Genomic DNA, 27055 nt, shown 5'->3' on the forward strand with positions numbered 1-27055 from the left:
AATGGTGGCGAGCTCCATTGGCCGTGAGTGAGATTTGACTAATTACTGTAATTGTATTGGAGTCATGCTCATTAAATATGAAAATTGTGTTCTGTGAAATGAATGGGGTTTCATGATCACTCTTGTATGGACAGGCAAGAAATAAATTAGAGAACAGTTTCTCGTTGCGCAATTAACTACAGCACACACAGCTACCTGCCACACCCCGCGGTCTGGTTATATGGTGTGTGTGTGTGTGTGTGTGTGTGTGTGTGTGTGTGTGTGTGTGTGTGTGTGTGTTTGGATGTTTGCCAGTTTGCCATTACTTGTTGCTTATGATTCTCTTTACACACACTGTATGCATGACCATGAAATGTGGAAATGTTAATATTGCACAGAGCATATAATTACAATTGTATTTATTTCTTTATTTTTATAGAGAAGTTTTCAGCTACATTTAATTCATTTTTTCATTTGATTTGATATTACTTGTATCTTATATCAAGTGTTTTCCCCTTTTCTGGTATGGTTGTACTGGATGATTGAACATGACAAGAGGCACACCAAAATATTTTCATAGACTAAAATCACTTTAAAAAGGTAACTGTTGTTTTTCAGCCGACCCTATTTGCCCATGTTTTGTGTCAAAGTGACTAATGCAGCAATTTTGAAATTGGTCCAGTGTTGAGGGATAGAGTTGCAGCCGGCAGAAGTGAAACAGAATTACAACATAATCCTTATGGGCAAATGCACAACTTCAAAGTAAGACCGCTAAAAGTGCTTGTTTTTGTTTTGTTTTTTTGCCACTGACACACTCAGACTGTTCAGTGTGTGACAACATTATGAAAAGGTTCACTACACAACTTTTCTTAAAAAGTAAGGATGTTCTGTTCAAAGCCACCAGACTCCACTGAAAAAACAGTCATTTTATCTCTCAGGTCCATCACTGCCTAGGTCGCTTCATTTGTTTGTGTCATTGTATGACTTTTGTCATGGCAACACAACCCCGGGAAAATCTGGCATATGGTCGCCTCTAGGTTTCCAGAGCTTGGTCACCTGCATATATTAAACAACTAGATACAGAGCGTTTGTCTGCCAGGCTAACAATAAAGTGCGTAGGCCCACCTGATTCCTCTGTGCTCCAGCTCTGAAATCCGACATTCATCACTCGGCCTGCTCACTCTCTCTCACTGCTTTCTGTCAGCAGCTCATTATTCTGTAAACGTTAAACACATGGACAACAACTCGAAACAAAAAAAAAGAGGGAAGCTTTCCTCTTGGCACAGCAGTTGAACAAGCAACTCTCTTCCCTTGTGCATCTCTCCCACAGCTGCCTCCCGTTCTTACTTAATTACTTTGGCCAGGTAAGCCCACCCCCTCGCCTGACAGTCAGGCAGAACAGCCAATGGGGAGACTGAAGTCTGGTCACTTTGAACAGACCGACGTAGTGTCTGTTTATGGTTAAACAACAAGGATCTTACTCTTTGAAAAAAAGGTGTAACTCTGTAGGGATCCTTTCCATAATGTTATCAGACACATCTGAGCCTGTCAGTGGAAAAAAAAAACACTTTTATTGGACATACTTTGATGGTGTGCAGTTGTCCGGAGGGATTACGTCGCAGCTCAGTTTTGCTTCTACTGGCTGCACAGCTCTCACAAATTGTTGTACCCATTAGCCGGTTAAACACAAAACAGAATGGGGCCTAGTTTGAAAAATAATGAGTTACCTCTTAATGCCAATGTTTAATTGGAAATCTGGAAATGCTAAATCTTTTTTTTTAATTGCTTTGCAACCATATTGTGTGATCACTGTCATAGGTGAAGAAAAGCAAACATGCTTGCAAGCATAAACTGTTAATATGCACACCAAAAATCCATGTTATCACACGCTTTCATGACATGTCTGGCCATAAGCAATTAGCTGTGAATACCTTCCAATCCAAACACTACTGTCTCCTCTCTCACACACAACAGGATGAGCCTGTGACTCTTTACTGTAACTTTTGTTCATACTTCTTTCTAACATCTCTGGGGATTTAAGCAGCTGTCAGGACTCCAGAGCCTAGACGACGACAGCGGCGTCTGGGAGTGGCTACGTCCCCGAGGAGCAGAGCATCTTTTTTTTTTTTTCCCCCTCCACCTTGTTTCTGCATGCTCAAGTTGTTTGAGAAATCTTGCAATGCAAATGTGGTACTTACCTTTACCGCCCAGTAACAAAACTGTGTCACAGTCGGAGCCTTCTGCGAAAGCCCTGATTTTGTCTGAGGAGATATAGAGGTGAGGAGAGGCAGGTAAACAAAGCATAATGTGGAGGTCAAATGCTAATGAGTGCTCCATTTGTTACGTCTGGCTCCCACCAAAGGCAGAGTAACGGCGTCGGAGGCACCCAGACATAATAAATCATCCAAATAAATAATAAACTTTAAGATTCATAGAAGACTTCACGGTGCTACGTTGAATGAATTTACAGACAAGTCCTGATTTCTCTCGTGTGGCCTTATTTGAATTGTCCCATTTTTAAGCTGCGTGCTCGAGACAGCAAGATGCTTGCAAGTCCATTTTCAGGCTCCCATATAATTTCCATCTGCTCGCTGGTTAATAGGCTAAGACCAGAGAGAACCCCACTATGAACTGTAATGTAACTTGCTTTAGCTGAGATACAGGCCATCATGCTGCAAGACTTGAACAGATGCAATGCCATGCGGGGTTTGCAGCTGTCGCGAGGCCTTAGAAAACCCACAGCTGTCCCCTCTCCGTCTGAGTCCCCGAGTAAAAGGAGACCGGGAGACGGACGTGACTGATGAGGTGGTGAAACATGCAAAGAGGCAGGTGGATGAGGAGAATCACAGGTAGTAGAGTGCAGCTCTTTAATGCATATCTGATCGTTTTGTTTCCTCCCCGCACACCAGAGATCACTCAGTCACCGTGGCGACCTATAGATGGCGCTCAATTCATTTTGAAAGCATGCTGGCCTTTCTCGGGGGCTGTCCATCACAAAGTGCCACAGACTGCACAGTGGCGGTGGGGATGAGCTGCGGAGAAAGGCACCCTTACCTGTCCTTGAGCCAGGCGACAGAGGGAGAAAAAAAAGAGTAGATTCAGCATGTATGTACGCTGTAGCCGGGAGCCATAAATCATGACCTTCTTCAATTTACACAGGGAGCATATTGATGGTTTCCTATCTCCTTCACTCACTTTCACCTGGTTACATTGTCTAAGACAACAGCACTCTGGGTAACCATGACTGACACTTTACAGCCTATTCTCAGTGGACTCTCACCTCAGCCACTGAATAATCCTCACACGAGTCAAAGGAAGGAGTGCGAGCGTACGGCAGCACCGGTGGTGACAGTACAAGGTTGCACTAACAGTGTGATCATAGATTTTCTGAAAGAGGTAGGCAACAAGGTTGGCTGATTAACAGACCGCAGTGTGACAGTGTCAAAGCCCCTTCTTAAGTACAGACAGGCCCGACAACCGGTGACGATTTAAGGAGAATAAAACACGGTTTACAAGATAGAAAGTCACTCTGAGGACAGTGGGCCATGCCCTAATTCCCTCCTACAAGACTGAAAACAGAGGAAAAAAAACAGCTTGCAATCCTACAAGAGGAGCTGCAATAATGAGACAAGTGATTGTGTGTTTCCCTCTGTTCTGAAATTTTCCCCTTGGAGGTTATTTCTCAACGGGCTTGAGTGTCAGTGGATACAGGGGCGGATTTAGTTCTTTTCGGGCAGAGAGCAAACTCAGGCACGGGGCCCCCCACATCCTTTGTTCTCCTGTTTTTCATTCCTTCAATAAATAGTAAGTGATAAAAATAAACTTTTATTTATGGTGGTGTGTGGAGGATGAACTGAGGAGTCTCACAGCCTCAGGAAAGAAGCTTTTCTGTAGTCTGGTGGTACACAGTGGATACTTCTGTATCTCTTGGCAGACAGCAGCAAGGTTAACAGGCTGTATCTGGAGTGGCTATTGTCTTGTAGTATCCTCCTGCTGCCCTCTTTTACAGCATTTCTGGGGTAGCTTCACTCTTCAGTTTTTCAGTAGCCTTTACACCGTGCTGAGCTGTTTGTTTACACGAGCTTCCACAGATGCGCAGTAAGATCATTGAATAGTCCAAGCTGAGACACTCATGAATTCAGCATTTTGATGCCTTTTTAGCAAATGGGTTTTTATGACATAGTTAATTAGTGAAAAGCAAAAAGCAAACAAACAAAAAACATTTTTTTCTTAACTGTAAGTTTATGAGGCATTTTATGGAGAACTTGGTAGCTTTGCAACTGCTGTGTCGCACATTAAACCCCCTATGAAGAACACTGGTTATCATGAAAAAAAGGGTCATTATTGCCAGATATCAAATGTGCAGTAGATAAGTTCTGTTAGTAGGGGTCTCTCTCACATTAAAACAATGACAAAACACATAGTTTGGAGGTATCTGAAATAGCGAGGGATCATGGAAGTTGTTTTTCTTCAAGATTAAACGACCATCATAGAAGAGGAAAACATTATTCAGGCATTAGTCATGTTCACTGACTAGATAATGTCACATTAAGCAGCTTCTGTCCTCAGATTTTTCCTCTGGTGAATCAGTGTAGACGTGTTTTTCCAGATGTTATAGCAACTAGTAGCTATGCAAGGAAACACACCATTAAACTGAATAAACTACTGATTTCTCTAGGTTTGACCACTGTTGGAGACATTTGGGATAATCTCAGTGCACAACCCAACAAAAATATATAACCTATGCAGAAATGTTGCATATTCAAAAATGGAATTAAGTAATCCTTAGCAATGTAACTATTTTTCAAATGTAATCTGGTGTGATTATAGTTACCTATTTGATTACATAGTCAATCAGTTACTACCCAACCCATAGTAACACACTCCAGAACAATCCACAAGTTAGGACTCAGCTGTTATTTGCAGCAATAATCTGGAGTGGCGGCGTAGCCGTGCCAAGAGAATAAATAAAAAATGAAAAAGTGACAAGCCCATTTATATGTTTAATTCAATCTTGTGTTGAGAGATCTTTTCGCTGGACATCATAGTTGATTTTGTTTAGGGGAATGCTTTGTGGCAGGCTGATTAAACACAGACTTACTTCCCCAACCCCCACGCTGGCTGAAGTTGAAAGCCCAGTAAATGAAATGACTTCCACAGGATTGCACCACAAAGGAAGGGAGTGTGTCAGATGTGCATTCAGCCAGTGTTGTAGCCAACGCAAGGTCAAACGGGACATTGTGTAGACAGCTAACCAACTGACAGTCGGGGCAGGAGGATGCCGTTACACCCCAAGGCACCGTCTTCCTAAACCTACAAGTGCACACACAGATACACACACACACACACACACACACACACTCACACATACATGACTGGTCACCGTTTGCCTGTACATTTCTTATCCTGAGATCAGGCTGTACAGGAACACCGGGTGACTCGCAATGAGAGCATGAAATTACAGTGACATTATTTTGTTGATATCCAATGAATAAAAATGTGACAGTGACTGATTTGAATGATATTAAAGTCAACAGCACATTTACAGCAAATAATTTCAAAGTTACTTTATATTAAATACAGTTGGACACAAGAACTAACAGTCTTTCTTGATTTGGAGAGAATAACTTACTGTCAAGGGGAAAAACAACGTCTTACTTGTTTAAGAAAGTTTAGATAGTTGTAATTTATAATTATTCTTAAAGTGTGTATCTATATGCAACTTTAATTTTAATGTCATCTTACATCTTCGTAATGTTGATGCAGTGCATATTTGTAATAGGTTTGGGGTGAAATGCAAATAAAATAAAGTACATATTAATAAATTCTATGATGTTACACTATAGTGTCAGTATCATTGCTGTCGGGTGAATACACCGAATCTTTCAAATGTTATCTACTGATAAGCAGCAGCAGTCTTATTGTGTATCTTCTAACAGACATAACAGATATATTGGTGGCCTGATATTATTAACCACTTTTTTTTTGACAGAACATAATACAGATTGTTTATACTTTTTAATAGGCTGAATTTCTTGTATATTTGATATTTTTTCTTAATTAAATACAGTTATATATAGGGATGATGACAATTTATATATGAGCATTCAAGGCATATTCATATTCAAGTGTGTAATATGTAGGCTTTTATGGCTTTATATATTTCATAGGCTGTAATGCTGTCAGAGAAAATACAATATGTTCCTGTAGAAATAAGGCTTTGATTGATGGGAGAAAAGTGCATCTGGTATAAGATCTTTTTTTAAATAACAATTAATTGATGAATTGATCGTTGTGACACCAATGATCAATTAAGGAAAGTGCTTACAATTTGCAAACTAATACTTAATTACTAATATTAAACAGTAAAATATCCTGTCTTCATTACATATCCTTGTCACAAATGTTTAATAACCACATTTGAGAGATCAATGCAATATCGGCCTATAATGCATTAGCAAGCGGGTGATCCTTTTAAATGAATAAATAAATAAATATCTTTTTTTTTTAAAAATATATATATATCAAAATTAGCATCAGCCCCAAAAATCCAGTATTGGTCAGTTTATTATCTTCACATCTTGAACAGTTTATCAAACAGTTGCCCATAAAGCTTTAAACCTCAGGAAACAGTATCACTGAAGGTATCAATCAGTGAGTACACGCATCCAAATATCTTTGCTGGTGCTGCACAAAAAAAAAAGAAACAAAAATAAATAAATAAACACCCACATAATGATCTCCTGTCCCAAATTTTCCTTTTACTCTGCAACAAAATGACAACATTTAGATCACAAAAGGTCTTCCTCAGGTCTGAGGGTTGTGGCAAGGATCTGACGAAAACCGCTGTGGACGAAACAACGTCACGTTCATGTAAAATAAACCAGACAGCAGTGTGTGATCCTGAAGAGTTAAAGTTGGTGCGGGAAGTTTATTGTTCGTGTCATTGGGAAAAAGTTCCAATAACCTTTAAGTATGTAATTAAAGTCGTCTGAGAGAAAACTAGACATCTACTCCGCCTCTTCGCTCTGTTTTTTGGCTGCCAGAAAATCTAGCCGGTGACAGGAGATTTTAGCCAATCACAGGTCGGTAAGATGTTGATTGTTGAGTGTCATTCCCAAAACACCAGAAAATTAATGACCAGGGAATGAAACTCAACAATCAATTAAAATTTTCCAGAATCAAGTTACCGCACCTTAATAAATGAAGCTTGTCAGTAAATATGGTACAAATTGTTTTCATGACTCGAAGACACTTAAAGAAATTATTTGCAGCGATTACATAAACCATGTGATTTTATTGTCACTGTACATTCAGTGCACTGTTAGATCTGACTCACTCCAAAAAAAAAAAGCATATATTTACACATGGGTACATCAGCATGAACACAACAAACAAAACACAAGAAAATGCCACACAATAACTGTCCAGTGAAACCCAGCTGTGGTTGACCAACATTTTCACATTTTTCCCCCCTTTTTTGTCTCACCAGGACTGTGAACGTGTGTGTGCATAGTTACCCTGTCCTTTTTCTGAGCATAGGGTAAGTTTATAATTAAAATGAACCAAAGCTCCCTTTTAACTTGATTCATATATCACAATTGCTAACATATTGCTTTTTAGGGGAGTAAACCTCTTGGGTAATCACATGTCTACGGTACATACACCTAGTAGGGTCCTTCTATACACCGCGGACCAGAACAGCCAGGGAGGTTCCTCCATGTTTTATGTAAATCTCGTCATCTCAGAGTGCACAGAGATAAGATAAGTCCGCAAATGGAACAGCGAATAAGCAGCTTTCTCCTCCGAGGAATGTGCTCCCCAATTGCAGTAGGTTCATCTACATTTTTTTTTAATACCCAGTCAGTGATGTCACTTTATTTCTGTGCCACTGATTCCCAGGAGGAAGCCATGGCCCGTTTCCAAACCCAGTGTAATTTTCAAAATATGAATTGAGGTATAGGGTCTACACTACTCCACCCGCTATATGTCCTGCTGTGCTGATAACCAAAATCAATGAGCATCGAGAGACACAAAGACGCAGAATAGAAGAAGAAAATCAGAGAATTTCCCACCTTAGACCAAATATGAGGACTTAATACAGTGATTTACATTATACGGCTGTTCAGGTGGGTTGCAAACATCATGAGAAATTCAGGCAAATTAAACAAATGATCATCGTTATATAAATGCACAGCAGCTACAGTACAGTACGGTGAAATATGCACAATACATTTGCAGTGTACAGCACTGTACAGTATGTCCACGTTGTAAACAAAGCACAGCTAAACGTCAGTCTGATGCTCCACAACACAAGGAACATAGGTGGCCATATTTGCCTTGCATAGCCCAGTGATCGCTCTGTTATGAAACTATTACAGACACCCATGAAATCGCCTTTGTAAAGATTTAGACAAACCCTCCCCAACGTCAACCGAAATAAAATGTCTCCTTGTCCCCAAGGTAGAGCCAAAGCAGAAATTTAATTGCTCCATTTCTATTGAGAATTTCAGCTTAGGAGACAATTAGAATTAATTGGATGCAGTAGAACCGTTTTAGAACTCTGAAAAAAATAAATTAAGCATTTTGTCTTTTTATTTTCTTACATTAATTTGAGAAGAAGGGAAAAGTTGGGAAACAATTATCTGCCATCAGTCTTCAAAGTGCACAGAGGAGGTTTTAGTAAATGAAGAAACTGGTCAGAGGAGAGAAGGTCAGTTTACAATCAGGGTACAAATCATATACTTAACTAATGCTTAACTAATGCATGACTTAAGAGGAATTAAAGCAGGATATATCGTGAATTTCTGTTCACACTTCAGAGCTCATCAGTTAAGGAATGTTAATTCACAGTTACTTCTATATACTAAATATGGGAAAGCACAAATAATGAGATGGAAACAAATATTTCTTCTGTCAGGAGTTGAACATTATTATTCTGTTAAAGTCAGCTCAATGATTCACCTCAGAATAGTTAAAAAAAAAAAGGTCCCATCTATCTTCAGTCACTAATTTAATGCACCAAGATTATTCCCTTCAGCTGAAGGATATTTTTATATATGTCTGGATATCATCCCTGTAGAGTTTATACTTTAAAGGCAAAACAGAATCTTTTGATTTATGAGAGATTTTTTCAGTTTCTGATTTCTCAATATGCCCCAGTTAAAGGGGAGGTGGTGGTTTTCTTCAGACAGTTCATAAAAGTTAGTTTAGAGAGAGATAAAAAATAGATGAAAAATATCGTTTGAGGATGTGGAAATATATTTCATAATTATTTATGCCAAAATTAATTAATTCTGATAGTTTGTAGGCACAACAGTGGCATTGCCAATGGATATTAGATTAGAAAACAAAATATTGGCCTAGTTTAACTTGACTTTGGGTATAAACCACACCCACTTCTGGTCTTCTATCCGAATACAGATACAGAGACATATTATGTTGATAGTTGAACAGATACAGTTATAAATTATGACGTCTCTGTGCACCTCTACTTCATACATTAATTGATACACATTAAGTTAGCTGAATTTCAGTTATATAAAAGTTTATTTATATAACTGTATTTATGTTTATTAAAGATTATTGGCATCTGATCACCAGTTTGATTCAAAATAAGCTTCACATTTCTATAAGAACAAGTACTGTTCTGGTTTCAGAGGTTAATACATGATTTGAAATAAACTTTTATGTATCTGAAATCCAGCTAATTTAACTGCAGATCAATTAATGTATGAAGTAACTGTGAATTAACATTCATCAACTGATGATGTGTTAAATACAAATTAATCAAGTCATAGTTATATGATCATTTCTTGGTGGCGAGCAGCAGAAATTTCTGATACACTCTGCATTAAGTCATGCATGAAATCATCATAAGTGAGACACTGGTTAAGCGTTACTGAAGCATGTGATTTGTAAACTTATTGTTTTTTTTTGGCCAGATGGTGTTCATTAACACTTCACGCAACATGAGCTGATGGCGCTTCATGAAAAACTCTCCTTTAACCATCATAATATAAAAAACATCACTTTTTATGGTAGTTTCATTTCTTGGTGAGACTTCACACAGCGTCTCATATTGACAAAGAGACTGGTGTTTAATCAATGCTTGTATTGATTAAACAAAGACAGATAAAAAAGGTTTTCATCTTGTTTATCACCGTAGGTTAAGAGAACTGTTAAAAATAAATAGCCAAATTAGCAGAATGAAGTTATAACATTAATAATCTTCTGTAAATAAATAACATCCATATTTACGTGGCCGGCTCGTAACACAGTTTTATGTTTCACTTGTGTTTCATTTAAAGTATCTGAAGACTCTATAAGCTTTGGTTTGCTACTGTACAGAGGTGATACAGCCCTCACTTCAACTGGGGATGGATTAGCTGGTTACACATTTAGGGAAGTGCATCATGGGAGTTGTATTCTCTACTGTATTGGGTTATAATTATCTATGCATTACATTACAGTGAATCAATAGCGTCTGTTCCTGTGGGGATCTTTTTAAGTGTACGTCTGTAGTTACTGGTCGCTAGTTGGCTTTATGTCTTCTTCTCGTTTGGGCAGAAGCTAATGGCACTTGACACTTTAAAGACACTTTAAAGTGTTCATAAGGGACAATATCTGTCTCACTAAAGTCCTAAGAGCAGCTCATTAACCTATCATTGTATTATTTTGATCCTATGATAACATGTTAATAATTGTATCACATTATTCTGATTGCTTTTTTGAATAATTTGGCAACTCGTTTACGATTGATAGATATTAACGCTATAAAATCTACTAACACTTCTGGAATATACAGACTTACAAACTTAGTTTGTGCACTTCAGAGTGTCAGTGTGTGTAGAAATGTACATACAGTGTCAGTCTGAATCATTAGCACCTTCATTAAAGATGAGCAAAAAAATTGTTCAACTGTCATTATTGTTGCTGAGTTTCAATTTAGGGGGTAATTCAAGTTTGTCAAAGAAACACAAGTGTCATTATATTGTTGCACAATAATGTTTAAAACTCTAGTAATCTGTTTGAGTGTTACATCAAAATAGTTTTTAAAAGCTGCCATGTTAAATTTGAACGACCGAGGAGACAAAGAGGCTTAAAACCCCCAGTTGAAAAGTACATGTCAGGTAGACCACAAGGATAAATCATATTATCTGTCAACCTTCAGCTCTTACAAGCTCGCATCTCTATTGGCTGTTTATGAACACTCAGTGGCGACTCTTTAGACACAGGTGAGTGTGGAAAACTTCACGCGGTAAATTATCATAATGGGAGAAATTATGCCCAATATTACCAAAGAAATTCATGATGACATGAGGCCTGTTTAGGGTGTTTTCTTTGTCTGACTTGTGAATAAGTTATTTGGGAAATCAGAATGTATAATAGTCTGTCTAAATTATACCGGCTCCTGATTGGCTGTGGAATCTGTGCCGCAGAATTCTGACGACATTTTCACCAAACTCAGAATGTTATCATTGTAGGTTACTTATTTCTATATCTATATTTCTGTGTTTAAGTGGTAAGTGTTGGGAGATGAATGATCAATGGTTTCATAATTTTTTTTCTCTCTGCTCCGCGTATTTTAGTAGCCATGTGTCCTACAGTTTATGCTGGTTGGCTTTTCTACAAAAATCTGTTAAATATTTTTTCAGACCTGCTTGAGGTGAATTTAGCTTGCTTTAATATATTGTGTTCCCGTTTTTGCTCAATCTTTGTTTCAACAGTCTTTGTTTTAACAATATTTCAATTAGCAATCTTTGAATATTGCCCACATATTGTCCATATTGTTGAAATAGTAGTGTGAAAAATGGGGTAACATAACACAAATATAGCACTCAGTGCAGTGTGTTTGCCGTTTTAGCAAAAGCAACTGCTGCATCCAACTTAATGATTCATCCTCAATGCAGCCGTCCAGCTTCGATGCCGGTGGGACTGCCAAACTAAAACTGTCTCAACGTGGTTAAATCAGGGGTCCTCATAATGCCCATCCCTGCTCCTAATGCCCAGTGACACAGAGTTTTAAACCTGTAATCCACACTGAGAACAAAATACAGGATCATATTAAAGTGTAAAGTTTAGATACATGAAGGCAGGACAGACATGTATCACATATGGTATCATATATAATAAAATACAAAAGGATAAATGTGGAAAGTTGTGGGACTAATGCTACCAATATAGTGACACTTGTTTGAGAATACAACCTAAGTGAATGAGGGTGGACACTAGAAAAAGCAAAACCTACACAATATAATGCAATCTAATACAGCACTATCACAAACTATGGTTGTGACCACAGGTTTGAATCAGCACATATGTGACACAAATTAAACATTAGAAACTTCACAAAGGTAGTATTTATTGCAGGACTATCAGATTGCATTAAATTGTGTAGATACTGCGGGTCTTGCGTCCTTTACCTGGTATTTGAATAAAATAAACCTTTTATAACAAGCCATACACAGTTTAGGTTAAAAATTCTCAGCACAGAGGATAGCTTATCATGTGTATTTTCACAGTATGCTTAGTTGCCAATATTTGTGTGTGACACTGAACACAGAGAGGAGTGAGGAGGGGATTTAGTCACTATAAGCAGAAACCACTCAGATGCTACCAGACAGAGCTTGCTAGTACAATACCCATTATTGCCGCGCTTTTCGTACAGTAGACGCTTAGTGCAAACTCTTTGTGAACTGTGATCACTGGCCAACCATCGTCCTCCTGTAAGCACCAAGTCGACTAAAACCGCTGAGTCGATGAAGCTACTACGAGGTAAATATATTACGAGGAAATCGAGAATCTTACACACCCACACTGGTGGGTATCGCTTCCTTTGATGACGAATATAAGAATATGTCTAACAATTCTCCCCCCCGCCCAGTGCAATTTCACACAATATACAGTACACATATTATATGTAGACCAGTTAGAGACTATTGCTTTAACAGCTGAGATTAGAAAATATGAAAGAAAGAAACAAAAACACATAATGTGGCTACGCAGCCGTACAGTTCTTTAGGACATTTATATTAACACACTTTCATTTTGAGATGAAAATAAGATAAGAAACAAATTCACAGAAGCTTCAGGTGATATAGAGCAACGGGCCTCTGGTTATAACAAGACCTCAGTTGCCTGATTTCTGTACACAACATCTTTATATACATCATCATGATCCCATGTCAATCAGGTTGATATTCACCCTTTTTAAAACCGTCTCAAGTCCCTTTTTCTTTTATGTTTTTACCATTTAAAAGTGTTAAAATGACTCAGTAGTCCAAGCTTCATCCTGTCTCTGTCAATTGGCACACCACCTTTATTTTTTTATGGGCTGTCCCTCGCCTCCCATTGGGTGATGCAGCTGTCTGTCAAACGTCTGGCCCCGGGAGGTGTCAAGCCTTAGCCTCCAGCATCTCGAGGAATAGTTTGTGCATGGGGACTTTGCCCTGCATTTTGATGCTGTAGAAGTGCTGAACGGCCTTGGTGGCGGTCTGGCGGAGCAGAGGCAGGGTCATTAGCAGCTTGCCCGCCCGCCGCGGGTCCTCCGGATGTTGGGAGCCCTCAAAGTCCTGCAGGGCCTCGTGGAGAGAATCCTGGAGCCTTTGGACGGCCTCGATATTCTCTATGTGCATGGAGTCTGCAGCAAGGAGGGAGGTGGGGAGGGGCGGTAGAAGGACAGATTATTAATAATTTTAGGCTACACACTTTTTATGTGGATGTCAAATGTAAGATGTAGTCGGCTGAACAGTGATCATTTCTAGAAGAAGTACTCTAATCCTTTATACAAGAAAAGAAGGAATACCATGGTCTAAAAGTACAAAGTTCAATTACTTAAGTAAAGCTGTGTTTCCACCACAGGAGTTTTTCCCAGGGACTAGGAACCTTTTATGTTTCCACTGCAGAGCCTAGGGCTTGCAGTCCTGAACATTTCTGATTGCCTGAGTACTTGCATTTTATTTCAAACAGCATTTTTAGAAATCAGCAGCTACAAACCAGTTGGGTTTTTTTATACAACAGATGGACTGTATGACAAAGTGATTAATGATGCCTGCTCACTGCTTTATATTGCGTCATTGTTGTTGTATAGTCACGTTTAAACATGACGTGTAAAAACAGTTTTTGTCTTTAGACTGCGGTGGAAACAGACATGAACGGGTTGATGGAAGCTTTTAGTTATTGAAAAGTGGTTCCTGGGAATTAAAGTTCCAGTTACTTTAGGTGGAAACGAGGCTTTAAAGAACAGAGGTATTATCAGCAAAATGTACTTGAAAGTATCAAAAGTAGAAGTACTCAGGAAGAATGGCAGCTTTCAGAGTTATTATAGAACATAATACTGATCTTATCACTATGGTACACTATGTTGTCGTTTGTCAATTTGAAATATTTTGGGATACTATTTACCTCTGAAATGTAGGCGAGCAGAAGAATAGACATAGAATGGAAATGCAGAAGTAAAGAACGTGTATGTCAAAACTGCACTTTAGTAGAGTATTTGAGTAAATGTACTTAGTTACTTTCCACCACTGCAGTTATAGCAATAAATGTCAAATAAAACAAACTTGAACTTAAATTCCTCAGTGCATGTTATGTTGACAGAGAAAGCTGAATGCTCTTGCTGCAAAATCTGTTGTTCCTTCTGCACACAGTGATGTCATTGGTGTTCAGGGGGAACTACAGACTATTTCAGCTTGGATTTATAGTCTCCGCCTCTGGTTAACCAGGGAATGTGCTGGATGAGAATTTTTGTCACTTCACTCTATGTTTTGGCCAACAAAGTAATAGCTATAAAGTACATGATATGACGTGATATGTAGAAATGTGGGCATCAGAAGTTGAGTGCAATGCATCCTGGTATGTGTAGGCACTGCCTGCATGGCTCCACGGGCAGGAGAACTCGAGTTGCTTCAACTGACTACATTTACAATCAACACTGACTGGACATCCTCATAAAAACTGGTGAATTTTCCCTTTAAATGACATATATATTTAATTAAAAGCGCAAATTTTCTACTGATCTGCAGCTGTAACAATAGCTTGGTGTTTTGCAGCTTTGAATTCTGGAGCCTGTCTTTGCAACCATGCAATTTTGGAGAGAGGTTTTCTCTTGTTAGTGGTTAATGACGCTCCTTAAATAAATGCCTGCGCGTGACCAGGACTCTAGGGAGGGAGCGGGAGAGGGAGAGGTAGTGTAGGTCTGTATAAATATATGGTGGGACAGGAAAAAGATTCATTTCTTTTGGTATCATGCGACCACATACATCCCCCCTGCTAATGAATTCAGATGGCTGCATTACTAGGATATCGTTCAGCTGAATGATGGCGGCAGATGGCCTTCATTTCCATAAGAAAGAGCAGTTGGCCCCCTTATGTATAGGCTCTAAAATAAAACCAGTTGAGACTTATTAAAAACTGCTCTCTATGTGTAAGTCTACAAGTCAGAAAAAAAAACAGGCTTGTCCTCCAAAGGACGAGCTGACAGAGAGCATTTTAATGGACAAGCAGCGGTTTGCTTTCAGCCAATTTCACGGCACAGACTTACAGTGTCAGGTCTCATCTGTGCATATATCATATCCACAATTCATTAACTGATAGACAAAACTGTGCACAACAAAAATCTGGATTCAATTCTGTATTCTAACTGAATAAAAGGCGTTCATGTAACAGAATGAGATGGACTTGTCTCGTCCTAAACACACTGCGTTACTAAAGCTAAACTGAACGTGGCTGCTGATTGAAGCGTGTGAGTGAATTAGATCGGCTCTGCTATGTGTCATGAAAGTTGTGGAGTGAAGTAAGACCGTGTACAAACATGTAAATGAGGCAGAAAAAAGGAAAGTACAAGGCTAATTATGTTCCTAACTGACTGATTAAGTCTCTTTTACCAGTCGCCTTCTGTGTAAATTGCGTTTCTATCTTGGGAAATTAACTAGGCTACGTGGACCGCACATGTGTTCCAGCACTCTTCATTTGAAACCTTCATGTTAATACTGATCTGATCCTCGTTTGGCTGTGCGAGCATGTGTGTGTGTGTGTATGTGAGGTTGAGAGAGGAGGGGAAGAAAGAATATGTTTTCAAATGTGTGTCAGTGTGTGTAAACGCACAGCGAGCATTTTTTTTGTGTGTGTGTGTGTGTGTGTGTGTGTTGAAGGAGGTTAGGGGCGGAATGCAAAACTAACTTTGAAGAAACAATTTCCATGTAATCCGTCAGCAGCCTGGCGTCAATCCCGTCGATACTCCGCTAATTACAAAATCAATGGCCATGAATTTCCACAGCTGTCACACCCACAGGACCCCTGGAGCCTGGAGCTCTCCGAGACTGTGTTCAAACGAGCCGGAGCTGCCCTCTCGCCCTCCCTGAGCCTCCCTCTCAACCCCTGCCTTCCTCTCTCACACTTCTCCCTTACCTTTACACATCCCTGTCTTTCCATCCCCTCTCTCCCTCCCTCCCTCCAGCCCTCCCCTTCCATCCATCCTCCCTTCCACTCCCCCATGGAGAGTTTGTCATCAGAAGACTAAAGCTCTGGGCTCAGCATTTTTCATTTTTCAGTCAGGCAGGAGAAAAGACTCCTAACAGGCATTGATTAGTGGGGGACAGGCCCGGCCTCATGAAAAGCAAACTGTCGATACGGGCGCAGCATCTTCACATTGGAACAAACGAGGCCCGTCGCTCCCCAACGCTCATTCCACTCCACTTAACACATTTTATTGACAGCCCCTGTTTTCCTAATGAAATGCTAAATATATCTCCCTCGGCTGCGGCGCACTGGCAGCTACTGTTATGGAGATGGAGAGAATGAGAGCGCAATCTGACAGTCTCTCTCTCTCTCTCTCTCACACACACACACACACACACACACACACACACGTATGTGCGCACAAATTAAAATATAGATGCACACACACACACTCACACATCGGGAGTGTTTAAATTAAAGAACCGTGCGTCCGACCTTTTTGTCCCCTCTTATCAGGTATCCTTCATTGTGGAAGTGATCGGCTCACCAGATATAGACAATCGCTTGACATTTTTGTTGTTTTATTTCTTTGTTTGCTTTAATTAAACGCCAACTATCTAGATTTATTTAAGATTTAACATAGAGATGTACCTTCATGTCAACCTCATGGCACCTTTGTGTTTGGAGAGCAAAATGAAGGATATTTGGTCAAATTACTTCTTGATGATGCTTTTAAATGTATCATTTTTGTTGAGTCAAGTGGTTAAAGCACTTTATGGTGTAAAATCTGAAATATTTTCTATTTTTCCTTTAATTTCCACTAAGCATTAAGATGCTCAAAAAAGTCTTAGTCCACATCGTGTGGCTGTATCATATTATATGTTTCATATATATTGTATTTATTCTCTATTATCTTGTTCAAACTTTTCACATTTACTCAAAATTCAGTCTAAAATAGCTGGTATATTTGTAAACTTTGGAATCTCCACTGGGATTGAAAGGACCACTGTGTAGGATTTAGTGGCATCAAGCAGAGAGCCTGCAAAATGCAAGCACCTCATCTCACCCTCCCCTTCCAAGCATCTAGGAGAAATTCACAAAAAAAGGTGAAAGGACGTATCTTGAGCCAGTGTTTGGTTTATCCACATGGTGGCCTCCATGGAAGGGGACTAACGCCCTCTTGAGCTATAAATATCTCACTATCATCGCAAGACAGCACCAGAAATACTAGTTGGTCAAACTAATTTTTAATATTTTATTAATGTACCAGTGGAAAGCAGAAAGTTTTGATCTAGAAAATAAGGTTATACGTCTGCTGTATCAGAATAAACTGGCATATAACCACTCAACTGGAGGAATGTGTAACCATATTCAGCACAGGACATTGTGGACATTAACCTGCAAGAAGAGTAGGCTGCAAGTGCTAACACTGCTAATGTAAACTGTTTTCATATTCGTATTTCTTATCTATCTATTAGACTAGGTGACGAGTCTAAATTAAATGGAAATTAGTCACCAGAAACATCCCTAGTCCATACTGACTTACAGCGGGATTGAGAACTCTACCTGAGTTGGCGAGTGCGATGGCTTTGAGCGTGACAAATTCCTCCTTCTCCATGCGCAGCTTCTTGTAACGTCGCACCAGTGGCAGGATGGCGACGTGCAGGTCCAGGAGGCCCGAGATCCTCGCCTGCTCCTCGTCCACCACGTAGTCCTCCGCATACACGATCTCATCTTCGCAGGGCAGCGAGCGAAACACGATGCTCAGCACCAGAATCTCCATCCAGGCGCTCTGCAGTAGACTCATCTGGTCCGCCAGCGACAGAGTGGAAAAACCTGCAGAATTAAAAAGAAAATGTTTTTATTTAAGATTTTCTTTCCAGGTTCTGCCAGGCTGCTCACACTTTATAACCACATGACAAATCATGAGACCAACCCATTAACCTCGCTGCACTGTAATTGGCCGTCTCAAGTGCTCCATATGTTTTATGGGCTGTGTACTGTATATAACGCTGCATAATCCCTGGAGAAGTCCAACATGAAACGGAGGCCGATGGCTGTATGTGGTGGCTTAAGGAGAGAATATAAATCAGTCAAGTGTAGAGGCCTTTGAAACATGAGCCAGGGCTGCTCCAACCGTCAACCGTCCACAGTCAGTCCTTTCTACAGCCCGGGACATAAGCACATGAGACGCCGCTTAGTGAGGACAAATCCACTCGTAAACCTAACCATCTCTGGTTCTTGACATGGTGAAGAAGAATGAATTCTGGATTTTAAAATTGAACAAATGAATGGGCTGAAATTAAAGTGCCCTCAGTCAGTTATCCATCAAACTTAAAGGTAGAATATGTAGGCTTTATCAGTTGATTGTTTGGAAAAAATATAGCTGATTTTTGAGTCTCATTCCCGGAACATCAAATACTGAAGTTTTGGTTTAATAAAGTTTACAGAACACGGCAAAATAACGAGAAAATAAGAAGGTATGGGTGGAGGGCGGGGTCTCTGCAGATGCAGGCACCGCCACCAATAAATCTAATAGTAGATTTATTGCCTCAATTGACTACATTTACCATCAGCACTGACTGGACATCCACATGAACAGTGCAGAATTTTCCCTTTAAATAAGATGGACTTAAAGTATTTCAGTTCTCACTGATCTGAACAGGTTATGATGTGAAGTTATGACATAATGATATTTTGATATCATAATAATACGTAATAATATTTACTTTTATTAATCTGATTGCCTAGTTGGCACATCATTTTATTTTATCCACTGATCATTATTAACTTTTGAGTTTTTATCCTGCCTCTGTTGTTTCCTCACTTGTGACAGTGTTTCCTGCAGTTTTTATTTTAGTCTTTACCATTACAGAGTCTTTGCTTTGTGTGTGTGTGTGCATGTGTGTGGGGTTGGAGGGAGTGTTTTGCTTTTTATTGTGTGAAGCACTTTGTTTCTGTTTATGTGAAAAGTGCTATATAAATAGTCTGATTGATATGATGGGAACGAAAAAACAATGCTATATTCCACCTGATAGACACCTTCCTGATTCTTTTGTTTGTTGTGTTCAACCTTCTGAACTCAGGTTAACAATTCATCCAAGATCTGGAGGTCAACCCATCAACTCTAACATTCACACGCACACACACACACACACACACACACACACACACACACACACACACACACACACACACACACACACACACACACCACATCAAACAGACAGACATCTGAAAGGACCTCACACACCACAATACCTTTCACCACTCTATAGTGAATAGCAAGGTGATTGGGGGTATTGACCAGGGCCTTGAACCCACCACTCTTGCTTACTTAAATCTGAGGCTGTATGGACGGGGAATGGCGCAGGTTGACTTAAAAGAACTCCTCCCGATGGTTCTTATCAAGCAAATAGAGAAACGACGAGCAGAGAGAGAGAAAAGAGTGCTGGGGGTGTCATTGATTAGTAGATTGTAATCAGTCCACCAAATGCGAAGGGGGGATCGATCCAAGCCTCAGATCTGACAAACAGACAGCTGATGGAGGACATCCGGTACACGTTTAGCGGGGGGATGGAGGGACTGCGGGATCACTGAATGTAGATACTGTAGGCTGCATTAGGAACTCATGAATTTACATCCGTAAAATACACTTTTGCAAAAAAAATTAATGGCTTATTACTTACATTACAAGTGTTACATTACACTCTCATACAGTAAATAAATCAATTTCATAGCATCCTTTATCCCTGGAGCACCATTTCTTTTGTTGTGTGTGCACCTTTCTTTTTACAATACTACTTTTCTCTACATATTTCATGAAAGAACCGTCACCGTGTTCAGCTGTCTCCTCCTTCTCCTCATCATCCTTTCCTTTTCCCCAGCCCATGTTTTTCCCCCTTCCACTCAATTTACTGAAGCGGCGGAGTGACTTCCTGGCTCCCCAGGGGTCGCCCCGGAGCTTCAGGTATGTCGCCCGGAGGTGGCTGAGTTAAGTGTCGCTGTGGAGGGTGATTCCCCCTGATGAAATATCAATATGTCACCCTACTGATTTACTGCCGTTTGACCAAACATGACACAATATTGAGCAAACTGGGGAACGTCTGTGTCTCCGTCACTGCAGTTTTCTCCCCTTGTGATGACAAAAAGCAGGAACAGAGACAGGGGATACCTCGTCTTTTGACTGCACTGTAAGAAAATGAATTATTATCTACTATTCTGCTGTCCTGCAAAGGCAGAGAGCAGTAAAGGAGAAATTAAAGAAAGAGTTTAAATTTTATAGGCTGTCAGGCAAACTGCGTAACAGATAGAAAGGTTGTAATGCCTTCATTTTACACCTCTTAAAGCTGATTATAAAGAAATCACTGTAGGATTCCTAAAATGCCGATACAGCACCCTGTCTTTGGACAACCTGCCCTTATTTCTTCTAGTCTATTTCAAACTAGTTTGTCTAAGGAAATAAACTATAGTGGCATATTTCATGCAGGATATCTCCATAAATAGTGAAATCCAAATAAAATCAATCTACATTTTTAATACATTGAATTATGTGATTTACAGGTAATTTGAAGGTGCAATATATAAGAACTGACCACGTGTTGAATTAATACGCCAAACAAATATTGTAAATAATAACTGCTAACTGCTGATAACTATAGCTTATTAGCTGTGCATGGGGGAGGAGGAGGTTTTTCAGCTAGGCTAGCTAGTCGACATGCTAACATCAGTATATATTTCAGCAACACAATACATGGATGTTTTTGACATAATCTCAAAACTGTTATTTCTTCATGTTTTGTTGCTAATTTTATTTTGAATTAATTCAAACTGTGTGAATTCACCAGAGGAAAACCTGAAATGGTAGGAGAAATGCAACTGAAATGATGCTCTGCTTAGTTAAGCTAGTTACCATTTAGCTAAACTAGTTTAGCAATTTTTTCCCATCATGACAGAATTTCAGCACCACCTTATATATTCATGTTGGATAATAAACTGCCTCACCCAAACACTGGGAATTCAAAATTGGTCATTTCCAATTAAAAAGAACGCAGGGTTAAAGAAAGTATGTTTAGCTTTAGCTAAAGCTAGTAGTTGCTATCTCACCAGCTAGCAGCTATCTTGCCTTAGGTGTCTAGCTAGCCAATTCTCTGTGTCTGCAGAAAGTACTTCCAGAAAGTTCATGTACTGTTTACATTATGCATTCCAGTGGAGGGCTGTTTTGTTTTTTTTTTAACGGTGAAAGCAACCCTTTCTTCTAGACATTACCTTCATTTATTACTGATTAGTCAGTTTCAACATTCTAAGGGCTTTTCTGTACAGCAGCCTGTCGCTGTGCATAACAGACTGTTGCTATGAAGAACAGACCGTTGCTATGGATGCACCTCTATTCATAGATTGTGGAGGAACAAGGAAATCATTGTTGAATCAATATGTTGTTACAAATTATTGGTTCATTTTGGTAAGCAAATGTGTAATAAGCAGAATAATGTACAGTGAGCAGGTCAGTATTGTGAGATAAACCCAGACACAAACTGTACATTATGCATAAACAGAACTCATTTGCAGCAGCATGAAATGTAATGAAGCCTGGCTACGTTCTCTATCAGTCTATTAGTAAACCTTAATTTACATACTTGCCAATTTGCAAAAAGTTGATACTGAATGTATGACCAGACTGACCACATATTTCAATATCTGCATGTTTCCACTTTCTACGAAAGTATTATAAAAACCTTTTTAAAGAGTTTTAAATTATGAATATCATTATTATCAGACATTAATGGCACTTGGGTATGATAAGGGAAAAATAATGGTCAAAATTGACATGAAGCATGTTTACATTATTAATATTTAACTGACAAAAAAATCTTTCCATAACCTTAACTGAAGTGTTTTTGTAACTGAAACTGAACCATAAGTGGTCTTTGTAATGCAAAACTAGGGTTGTGTGAAATAAAATTGTACATATCAGGACTGCATTGTAAATATACATATATCACCCATTGATGTAACTACTACTGGACCACTGTACCACATGATTTAACATTACACCACGTGTCTATTTCTATAAGGTACCTAATCCTCTACATACCGCATGATGTTAGTGATTGTTTGCAGAAAAGGAAAGCTCTCCGGCTATGCAACAGTACAGTACAGGTACAGATCAGATAAGTAATTGAATCCCTATTCAGTACAATGAAGAGACTGAGTGGTTGGCAGTGAAGCTTGAAGCTGTCATTGAGAGCTGGGTCTAAAACAGACAGCAGTTCACTCTCTATTCATTTAGTATCATTACAGGCCTCCTAAGAGCCCTAATGGGCCTAATAAAAAGACAGAGGTAATAATGAGACTAGAGGGCCCTATATGAGCAGGAGGAGCAGGAGGGGGGAGAGCCAGGGGAACAGGAGAACAAGGAAGCCAGAGAGTGTGTGTGAAAGATATGACGGTACAGTGTGTGTGTATGTGTGTGCGGGAAAAAGAGAGGAAAGAGGGAGAAAGCGCTGAACTGAACGAACATTAAACACCAGACGGTGCTGGATGCTGTTGCCTGGAATATAAATCTACACATGTTGTGTGCTCTTACATGTTTGAGATGGTGCATGTGTGTTAACAGCCGTGCAAATTAGCGGCCACCTCTGACCCCCCGACAGCCGCACTATGATTCTGATTCCATTTTCATGACAGTGTGTGTAACAGCCAATCAAGGGCTGCCTGGTGATGAGTTACAGCCATCCGCTCAAACGTGTTTAACATCTGCGAGAAACACACAGGAAAACCACATCTCCAAACAGTTTTGCTCTTGAGGGCAAAATGTTTTTTTATTATTATTACTATTATTATTTTAAAAGTCTCCAGAAGTTTGGCTTGAAATAGTTAAAATCCATAAATAATACCAAAACTGAGTGTCTCATTAAAGCTATAATATGTAACATTTCTGCATTCAATTATCTAAAAAAAAGCTCAATCTATGTTATATATTTTGTTGAGTTGTGTACTTACATTATCTAAAATGTTTCTGAAATGTATTCAAACTAATAGTGTGTTTCCTACGAGCTGCTGGTAGCTATAACTTCTGGTAAAACACGCTTTACATCGGATACATCGGAGACTGAGGAAAGAAATTGGCGAATGTGACTAAACTTAACACGAATAAAACAACCTTGGCCATGACCATGGTTTCAGTCTGAGTCATGTCAGATAGATTTTCATCAGCAATGGCGATTGTTTTTATCGATGAAGAAAACAACACCCACACTACTGTAATTGTTTTAATGTGAGAGAGACCCTTAGTGGCAACACACTGCTGTGTGTGTACAGCACTGTCATCATCATTGTGATAATGAAAGTGAAATCACACAACTAGCATTTTTAGACATGTTAACGCAGAAATGTTATTAATTAGAGCTTTAAAACTTTAAATTTATATTTAGTGCAAATATTTGCTGTTAGATTAAAAGACATGCACATTAAAGGACATCGTAATATGTTGTCCTGAGTCCAGCTATTCAACACAAACATTTAAGCCTTTAAAATGACAACATGTAACAGAAAAACCTACTCAGCGTTGCATGTTTCCCTCCGGGTCTGCACATCTGGACGTTGAAGGACTTTTACATTAATGGAGCGATCTGCAGTAATGACTCTTATTACCTCATCGTTAAGGCCATTTGCTCAGTGGGCTATGAGTGTAATGGTGGGAGTGGACTGTTAAACTGTAGGGACCCCTTTTGTCTTAATCGTTACTTGGTGACACCCTGACCCGGTGGCCCCGGGTAAAGTGTCCCCAGAGTGTCACATGCCCCTTTAATAACTCTGTCAGGTCTGGATTTAGATCTTCACACCACACAAGATCAATAATCATACATGCTGCAGAAAATATAGCAGACATTGAGGTGCAAAAATATGACTTTATGCAAATCTCTTGAATTCATTTCTGCACCCCTGTAGCTATGATTAAATTGAAGGATTTGATTATAGAAACCCTATCTGACCTCTGTTTCACTGTCCAAAAAACATCAGGTGAGCGATGCTTCTTTTGTGCCTGTTAAAGCATCTTCTCAGAGCAGCAACCCGGTGTCCGTCCAAAGACTAACCTGCTCATCAGACCACACAGCTCCCCTGTGTCTTTGAAATGTCAGTCCTCCGAGGTTCCCAGAGCAGGTTTGGGATTTCACACCTTCAGCCACCACAAACTGGATTAAATAAGGTGCCAAATGTAAATGAATCTGATTGGGTTTAACCCTGGACAGAGCAGGGAGATCAGCAGCTGGTTATTATTGTGTGAATGTTAATAAATCCACAATCTATGTTTAGTTGGCATTGCAATATAGATTATAGTTGATTATATTATTCTGATAATTGATTTATTGTTTCAGTAGTTTTTTCAAGCAAAAACATTCTCATTCGGATATACTAGGTGTCAGAAAAATAATCGATTCTTAGATGCATCACGATTCTCTCTTGAAAGATTTTTAATCAATGCAAAAGTCAACAATCAGAAATTTAAACCCTGTTTCTCAATGTTATGACTGCCTGTAACAATTTTGTAAAATGTGGCTACGTTCCTTATGGCTAAAGCCACTGGATGGTGAAATGTGACGTAATCATGGATTGTCTTTATGTTCTAAAACTTGTTCTGGGCTACTTCTTGAGTTTCTTGTGAGGCTGGCTGAGTGTTATCTGACCAGCACTTCCTGGCTTAAAAAGTAGAATTTTAGCCTTTATGAAGTTAAAGGGACACAGGACCAGAGCCACACAGCGTGTAAACTGTGTCTAACTAAACTGATTATTGATAATTCCAAATACACTATGTTTTAAAAGCAGCAAGAAGTCACACAGTGAAAAAATATCATGTATAGTAATAAACAGTTTTGATGCATCAAGATGTATTGATAACCATTTGATAAACGCATCATGGCCCTGTGAATTAGAATCAAATCTAACTGAAGAGCAAGATCCCAATAGATTCCCATCCCTGGGATTTGCTTTTTTTTGTTTTATATACTTGTAAATTAAGCATCTTTGGATTTTGTAATGTTAGTGGGACAAACAAGACATTTCAAAGATGTTAAACTGTGCTCTGAGAAATTATGATGAACACTTAAGTCAGAATGAGATAAAAATGCATTTTTAACCCTTTTAGATCATATCCAGTCATATTATGCACCTATTTAACAATATATTCCAAAAATTAATCAGTTTCTTTGTATTCTAATATCATATATTATATGATATATATATATTATATTTTCTTTCTGTATGACAAAATGTCATGTTCTTTCATAGGCTTGAACCAATAATATCATCACATCTTCCCATCAATCAATTTTCAACTTTTAGAGGCGTTAGTTAGCTAGCTAGCATAGCATGTCTGGTTATGACACACCCTCCCAACGTAATACGTCACAATATGAAAGCCAGGTAGACTGAAATGTAATTTAATCTAGACTTTAACTGAGGAAATAACTGGCAGTTAATTGATTGTTGCAGCGCTACACTGGATTAAAAAATGTTGAACTGAGCTGTGCAGTTTTTCTACATACTATACTTGATTGGATCGATGAGATGCCTCTGCAGTGAGTCCAACCTGTGCTCCCTTTAAACACACTGTGTCCGTTTCAACTGACACAGATGAAAAGAAAAGAAGATCTTAGCACATTTGCATCACAAGTCGTATTTAAGAATTCGTCAACAAGCGCCGGGGAAATCCATCAGTATTTCCCTAAATAAATCAATTTTACAATTGGCCCTGTGTAGTCTCCTTAAGTAAGTAAGAGGATTGCTTTCTTTAAGTCTGGGATTGAAATGGAATACATTGACATGGGGGCGGATCCCACCCCCCTCCCCCCGACTCTCCCACCCTACCCAGTCAAATCAAAGGTTTCAGCTGCTCTTTATTGATTAGATTTTAGAATATGGGACTAGCTTCTCCCTTAGGTGCAGATGAGTAGCAGATGTTAATTATCCTGTGTGTGTGCATGAATGTGTGTGTCTGTGGTGGGGTGTTTATGCGTGTGTAACAGTCAGTGAACTACTTCAGTAATCTCATACTGTATTCATTTTAGCAAATTAAAGTACAAACGTGGGTTTACATCCCTGCTTTACCAACAGGATAAGACCTGTGAATTTGCCTTTCATGAACCCAGTTATTAAAACTCACATATTATGGCTTTAGAAATTAATTTTTTTTAAGAAATGGAAAAACTCCCAAAACCACATCCCAATCAACGGAGTCATTAATTAGCAGTCGTGTCTCTCTACCTGGGATATGTTTTGCCCAGCCGATGATGACCACCAGTTCGCGGTCGGCCAAGTCGCACAGCGTGGTCAGGGCCTTGATGTCTCCATCGGGCATGGTGGGGTCAGGCATGGCGTAGATCTTCTCTGGCTCCACCACCAACAGATGGGACACGGTCTTCGTCACTGGACAGAGGGAAGGACACATACAGAGATGGAGAGAGAAATGTGTACGATGATTTCAGGTGACAGCTTCTACATATTTTTATTTAAAGAAAATAACAAATAATTAGGCGACATTATATTGGAAAACAAAAATGACGACAACAAATAAATTAATAAATTATACATCTGTAAAGTATGGAGTCTCAATATT

The 27055-nt window shown here is 39.3% G+C and overlaps 1 protein-coding gene across 1 annotated transcript in view; it reads right to left on the minus strand.

The window, feature by feature from the left end:
• Positions 1–12478: 12478 nt before the first annotated feature.
• LOC146314269 (steroid hormone receptor ERR2-like) overlaps positions 12479–27055 on the minus strand; it is a 50002-nt gene continuing 35425 nt past the window's right edge. The window contains exons 5-7 of the mRNA XM_084737131.1: positions 26704–26865; positions 18007–18276; positions 12479–13621 (exon numbers count right to left, since the gene is read on the minus strand). Of these exons, the coding sequence (XP_084593257.1) occupies positions 13377–13621; positions 18007–18276; positions 26704–26865 (677 nt within the window). The 3' untranslated portion in view covers positions 12479–13376. The remainder of the gene's footprint in view (positions 13622–18006; positions 18277–26703; positions 26866–27055) is intronic.

Source organism: Lutjanus erythropterus, chromosome 15 (assembly GCF_056507025.1).
Source record: "Lutjanus erythropterus isolate fLutEry1 chromosome 15, fLutEry1.hap2, whole genome shotgun sequence".
NCBI lineage: Eukaryota > Metazoa > Chordata > Actinopteri > Lutjaniformes > Lutjanidae > Lutjanus > Lutjanus erythropterus.